General features: G+C 44.8%; 1 protein-coding gene across 1 annotated transcript; it reads right to left on the bottom strand.

Annotated features, from left to right (window-relative positions):
* Positions 1 to 1,906: 1,906 nt before the first annotated feature.
* Positions 1,907 to 2,335, bottom strand: LOC100672075 (thioredoxin-like protein 4A). Its single transcript, XM_064283160.1, has one exon. The coding sequence runs from the start codon at positions 2,333 to 2,335 to the stop codon at positions 1,907 to 1,909; it is 429 nt and encodes a 142-aa protein (XP_064139230.1).
* Between the last annotated feature and the right edge of the window lie 5,034 nt (positions 2,336 to 7,369).

Below are 7,369 nucleotides of genomic sequence, written 5' to 3' on the forward strand. Positions count from 1 at the left end.
TTCTCCTTGAAGGAACCCCAGGTCCAAAGGCTGTGCTCTGCTGCCGGTGCTTTTTTCTTGGTGGCGTGAGTTCCCCCCTCTCCGCTAGCTTCCCTTTCCTTTTACCCCTTGAGAGGTTAAAGGTGGTGCAGGCCATACTCCAGGGAAAGTTCCTTTACATTGGATCGGGAATGTGACCTGGTAAGGGTGTTACAATTCCACCCTAATCCTCTTTAGCATAAAATTACAATCACAAAATGGAGGACCACAGGATACTGGGAATCATGGCCTAACCAGGTTAATACGCACATTTTGAGGGGGGACATAATTCAACCCATCACACCAGCTCACCAAGAAAATTATCTTGATTAAATACCAATGTTTTGAATGACTGCCAGGTTTCTGCCAGGACAACTAGGCATAGTGGTTGCCTTGTCCGAGGAAAAAATTGAATCGAAAACATTCCAATTCATAGTTCAGAAATTGCAGCAAAACCGAAGGACATAATGGGTTACATTAGTAGATTGCTTTCCCTTCATAGAGGCAGATCATCCACTTTTTGACTGTGCAGTTTACATTCCTGTTGTTGTCAGTTGCTATTGAGTCGGTTCCTTCTCATAGTGATCCTACCTAGGATAGAACCAAAACACTGCCCAGTCTTATGCCTTCCCCACAATCGTTGCTATTTGAGCCCACTCTTGCAGCCACTGTGTCCATCCATCTCGTTGAGGATTCTCCTCTTTTTTTTTTGCTAAACCTCTACGTTAACAAGCATTATGCCCTTCTCCTGGGACCGGTCAATCCCAATAACATGCCCAAGGGAGGTGAGAAAAATTCTCACCATCCTGGCTTCTAAGGAGCATTCTGGCCGTACTTTGTCTGAGACAGATTTGTTCAGTCTTCCGGTAGTCCGTGATGTATTCAATATTCTTCATAAACACCGTAATTCAAAGGCATCAATTCCTCTGTGGTCGGTCTTCCGTATTCGTTGATTGTGCAAAAAAGGTCACTGAAAATACTATGGCTTGGATCAGGCACACCTTAATCCTCTTTGCCTTTTCACGCTTTAAAGAGGCCTTTTGGAGGATACACATCCCATCGTGATCTGCCAGGTGCTTACAATCTAGTCGAGAAAAGGGAGAGAAGGTAGGGCTCACTCCAGTCCAAGGACCTTAGGACTAGATTTTTTTTTTTCCTTCCATTTCCAGAAAAGCTCTTCTTGTTCATTTGTGTCTGTGATTACATGCCCTTTCCTCAGAGAGCCCTTTGCTGACAGCTTGGTACAAAGCAGTCATCCAGTTATTCTCTGTTGAGGCCACCTATTCTAATTCTGTGTGGTACCATAAGATATTTTTGGTTTTAAGTCTTATTTGTATTATAATTTGTCAGATCCCCTCCCTGGAAGGCGGAAAGCAGGACACTGAAAACAAGTTGAACAGAGATTAGCAAAGACAGAAGTGCCATACAGGGTTTCCAAGGAAGGGCCGGAGGATTCCAAGTGCTGTTTGTTTGTTCGTTTGTTTCTTTTTGTTAGCTGTGGAGTTCTTAAGCACTGCGCCACTTGGATACAAGACAGCAGAAAAATGGCTTAAGCATTTACTTGAATAAATGAGTGACAGAAGTCCAAAGAGGTTTAAAAACAAAATCAGATGCTTTATTTGGGAAACAAATTCACAAGTATGCTGATTGGCCACGTTGGGAACAAACAGTCCTCAGAGGATGACTCTGAGGCTGCCACTTTTATCATTGGGAATCAAGGCAAACCCAAGGTCAATAGGCATCACTGTGTCCCGTGTTCTGGCACTGAGTTTTGTCCAGTGGTCACGAGGGAGAGGGATCCTTCCCGGGGAATTCCTTCTGTGGACTTGGCAAAGCCTCAGGGCGGTGTGTCCAAGGAGAGCTGAGGACACAAGGCCACGTGGAGGAGTCAGTATCTGTGCTTGGTGCAGTAGTCCTTCGGAGACACGACGAGCCCCCGGCCCTCGCGCGCCCCTCGGTAGACCGTCTCCACGATGTTGATCATCTCCTGTTTGTCGTCGATGGCCCAGGTGATCTTGTTGTTGTCGCCAGTGCCCAGATTGATCTGGATGTGTTTGTTCCTGTAGAAGAACATGACGGTGCAGGGATCGTAAAGCTCATACATTTGGTTGAAGCAAGGCACCTCGGTGATATCGACCAGATAGATCACGGCAAATCTCTGGACCTTCTCGGCGATTCTGTAGAGAACCTCGTCCATTCTCATGCAGGTGGGATCCCAGTCGTGTCCAAAGCGAATGACGACGATGCGGTCGTCCTCGGAAAGGATGGCCTGGTCCACCTTCCTGCCGTTCTCTAGATGCGGAAGCATGTAGGACATCTCAAGAGCCTGAGCGACAACCTCCAACTAAGGAGAACCACAGCTGACATGGAGATCTTGCAGAGGCGACGTGGTTGGCCCCCGGGCTGCAGCTGAGGCTGACGGATGGAAGGTGAGCTCAGCTGGAGGCTGAGACCGTGGCAGGCTGCCTCGGGGCTGTGGAGGTGGACCGGTCCCCAAATCCGCGGGCAGGGAGGCAAGGCGGGCCGCCGGCTCAAGCACCCAGAACTGGAGGTCAGAGGATGCAGAGACGAGCGGGATGCCGGGTCCAGAGCGAGAGACCGACTGCCTTGTGGGAACGTCCATTTATATCGGGGGGGGGGGTGGGTGGGAGGCAGGCTGCGCCCCCAAGGAAGCTCCCATTTCCACTGCTGGGCGCCTCAGAGTAGATCTCATCAGGGTGGTGATTGCCTTATCTTGGATCTCCTTCCGGAGGGGATCAATCGCCTCCTATCAGATCTCATCACCACCCAGGTGATTGCTTAATACTGGACTTCATGGCCTAGAGCCAAGTTGACAGGTAACATTAACTGTTCAGGATCCCTTGGAAGCAGCTTCAGCTCTAAAGGTGGAAGGAAGCAAGAGCTCTCTGGGAAAAGAAATTGGAATTCTCAGGCTTGCGCATTCTCAGTTGCCTGACCTAGTTAGTTCCTCTGTACCCTAGATGTGGTCATTTCAGATCTGAGTTATCCAGAGATGAGAAGCTTATGCAGGCATCGTGGGGAAGACCTTCTCTCTCTGTGAGCTCTGGAGGAAGGTCCTTGTCATCAATCTTCCCCTGGACTAGGAGCTTCTCCTAGAAGAAATCCCAGGTCCAAAGGATGTGCTCTGCTGCCAGTGCTTGTTTCTTGGTGGCATGAGATCACCCCTCTCTGCTAGCTTCCTTTCCTTTTACCCCTTGTGAGAGGTAAGAGGTGGTGCAGACCAAGCCCCAGGGAAACTCCTTTAGATTGGATCAGGGATGTGATCTGGCAAGGGTGTTACAACCCTACCCTAACCCTCTTTAGTATGAAATTACAATCACAAAATGGAGGACCACAGAATACTGGGAATCATGGCCTAACCAGGTTAATATGCACATTTTGGGGGGGACATAATTCAGTCCATCACACCAGCTCACCAAGAAAATTATCTTGATTGAATACCAATGTTTTGAATGACTGCCAGGTTTCTGCCAGGGCAACTAGGCATAGTGGTTTCCTTGTCCAAGGCAGAGATTGTAGAGAATCTCTGAAAAATTCCAAGTCATAGTTCAGAAAGTTTCAGCAAGCCTGAAGGATGTAATGGGTTAGTTTGGTAGATTGCTTTTGTGTGTAGAGACAGATCATCCACTTTTTGACTATGCAGACTTTACACTCTTGCTGTTGTTAGATGCCATCGAGTCAGTTCCATCTCACAGCAGCGCTACCCACGACAGAAAGAAACACCATCCACTCTTGCGCCATCCTCACAATGGTTGCTATGTTTGAGCTCATCATTGCAGCCCCTGTGTCAGTCCTTCTGATTGAGGATCTTTCTCTTTTTTTTGACCCTCTACATTGTCAAGCATGAAGTCTTTCTCCCTGGACCGATCCCACCCAATAACATGGCATAGTATGTGAGACAAACTCTCTGCAATCCTTGCTTCTAAGGAACATTCTTGCTACAATCCTTCCAAACCAGATTTGTGCCTTCCTCTGGCAGTCCATGGTATATTCAATATTTTTCACCAACACTATCATTCAAAGGCATCAATGCTTCTGCTCTCTGCTCCTCCTTATTCCTTGTCCAGGATTAGCATGCACATGAGGTGAATGAAAATACCACGGCTTGGGTTAAATGCATCTTAGTCCTCAAAGTGACATCTTTGCCTTTTCAGACTTTAAAGAGGTCTTTTGAAGCAGATTTTCCCAATGCAGTATGTTGTTAGATTTCATGACTGCTGCCGCCATGGGCATTGATTGTGTTTCCAAGTAAAATGAAATCCTTGACAATGTCTATCTTTTCTATGTTTATCATGACATTTCTTATCGGTTCAATGTGTGTGTGTGTTTTTTTTTTTTTTAACTGTAACCCATACTGAAGGCTGTAGTCTTTGATCTACATCAATAAGTGCTTCAAGTCCTTTTAACTTTCAGCTAGCAATATTGTGTCATCTGTATATCACAGGTTGTTAATATGTCTTCCTCCAGTCTTGATGATATCTCCTGGAATTATTAGCTAAGCTTGCATTTTGAATAAGTATGGTGAAATGATACGATCCTGATGCACCCTTCCTGATTTTAAACCATGCAGTATCCCCTTGTTACTTTCAAAAGACTGCATCTTGGTCTATGTACAGGCACTGCATGAGCACAATTAAGTGGTCTAGAATTCCTGTTCTTGGCAATGTTATCCATAATTCGTTATGATCCGCACAAAGACATGATCAAATGTATAGTCAAGAAAGCACAGGTAAACATCTTTCTGGTATTCTCTGCTTTCAGCCAGGATTCATCTGAAATCAGCAATGTTATCCCTTCTCCCACATGCTCTTCTGCATGCATCTTGAATTTCTGGCAGGTCCCTACGGATGTCCTGCAGCAACCACTTTTCAATGTTCTTTAGTAAAACTTTTACTTGTGAGGTGGGGGCAAGATAGCAGAATAGCCAGACACTTCTGGCCATCCATCTTACAACAAAGACCAAAAAAACAAGTGAAATGATTATATTTATGACAACCTAGGAGCCCTGAACATCAAAGGCAAAGTTAGAAAATGGACTGAGAAGCAGTGGGAGGGAGCAACCGTTCAGAAGCAAAGAGGAGTTGCTGGACCTGAATTGCTGGGATCCCTCAGGTACCATTCTAGGAAGCGGCTGCGGTGGGCTGGTAGTAGTGTTCGGCCAGAGTTTCCTCAGGGAGAAGCAGTCAGACATACAGCCTACTTATACCTCCAGAACCAGAGAAAAATGGTGCTCTCAGCAAAAGCTAAGTACTTGCTTATATTTTACCATGCCCCCTGCCCTCAAGCAGGCTTCAGAGGCTGTTGATTTCCCTGGGCCTGAGATAGGCCCTGTTGAACACCAGAAGCCGTTCTCCCAGCCTTGGAGAAGGAATAAATTCATACTTGGGGGAAAAGATAATTTGCCAGCTCCACTAACCTGGAAAGCTCCAGACAGAAGCACCTCCTATCCAGGCATAAATGGTCCATGGACTTTGAATCCATTTTCCTCCTGTATGGACTTGTGTGGGCCTATTTCAGGAGAATATGTCCTTGTTGGCAGACCGCAACTGTTTCAGCTGTGCAGTGGAGAGGTGGGTGTTTGATGTTTGACACTGCTTTCCCTATTACACAGGGTCCTCACAAACCCACATCAGGGGCCTAAGGACTGGTGGCTCCACTCAGGTCACCCAGCCACCCATGACAGGGGTCCAAGGATAACTGGTACCTCCCAGTCCTTATAAGCAAAAGCATTGGGGAACCAGGGTCCATCTGCAGAATCTACCCACCTGTACACTGTAGGGAAGAGGGACACGCTTTCCTCAGAGACACCTGGGGGATGATTTTCAGCCCCCTGCCTTGTTCAGAGCATGACCCCCTGCTGCAACCAGATACCGTTACCTACACCAATCACTCTTACCCCTCTAAGACTGTAGGACAGAATCTGTACCACACACTTGACCAGCTACCTGGACACCTCAGCTGAAACCATAAAAGAAAAGTGAATGGACTCCTAGACTGATTAAAAAAATCTGACAATAGCTCTAGCCATCTGGTAACAGGACACCAGAGCTTCAAAGGCAAAAATAATCAAGCAAGCTCACTCAAGCAACCCATGTGGGCATATCAAAACAAAACAAAGCAAGAAGCTAGGATACAGTAAGAAAGCATAAAATAAGCTAATATAATAACTTATAGATGGCTCGGAGACAACAGTCAATATCAAATCACATACAGAAACATACCATGATCACTTCAACAAGCTCTCAAAACAAATAATCAAGGGATCTTCTAGAGTAAAGTGCATTCTTGGAATTACAAGATGCAGAATACAAAAGGTTAACATACAGAAACCTTCGAGACATCAGGAAGATCAGGCAATACGCAGAACAAGCCAAGGAACACACAGATAAAGCAGCTGAAAAAATTAAAAAGCTTCTTCAAGAACATAATGAAAAATTTAATAAGCTGCAAGAATCCATAGACAGACAGCAATCAGAAATTCAGAAGATTAACAATAAAATTACAGAGTTAGATGACTCAGTAGAAAGTCAGAGAAGTGGAATTGAGCAAGTGGAAGGGAGAATTGGTGAGCTCGAAGATAAAGCACTTGGCACCAATATATTTGAAGAAAAATCAGATAAAAGAATTAAACAAAAATGAAGAAACCTTAAGAATCATGTGGGACAATATCAAGAGGAATAACATACAAGTGATTGGAATGCCAGAACAGGGAGGGATAACAGAAAATACAGACAGAATTGTTGAAGATTTGTTGGCAGAAAACTTCCCTGATATCATGAAAGATGAGAAGATATCTATCCAAGATGCATATCAAACTCCACATAAGGTAGGTTTAAAAAGAAAGTCACCAAGACATATCATAATCAAACTTGCCAAAATCAAAGATAAACAGAGAATTTTAAGAGCAGCTAGGGTAAATGTAAAGTCACCTAAAAAGAAGTCAATGAGAATAAGTTCGGACTACTCAGAAGAAACCAGGCAGGCAAGAACGCAATGGGATGACTTATGCAAAGGTTTGAAGGAAGGAAATTGCCGACCGAGAACCATATATCCAGCAAAACTGTCTCTTAAATATGAAGGGGAAATTAGGACATTTCCAGATGAACAGAAGTTTAGGGAATTTGTAAAAACTAAACCAAAACTACAAGAAACACTAAAGGGAGTTCTTCGGTTAGAAAATCAATAATATCAGGTGTCAACCCAAGACTAGAGCACTGGGCAGAGAAATCAGAACTCAACCCAGACAGGGAAATCAAAAAATAAATCAAGATAAAATAACACTCAAAACAGGAAAACAGCAATGTTATTATGTAAAAGAAGAAAACATTAA

The sequence above is a fragment of the Loxodonta africana genome, chromosome 3 (genome assembly GCF_030014295.1).
Source record: "Loxodonta africana isolate mLoxAfr1 chromosome 3, mLoxAfr1.hap2, whole genome shotgun sequence".
NCBI classification, from domain to species: Eukaryota; Metazoa; Chordata; class Mammalia; order Proboscidea; family Elephantidae; genus Loxodonta; species Loxodonta africana.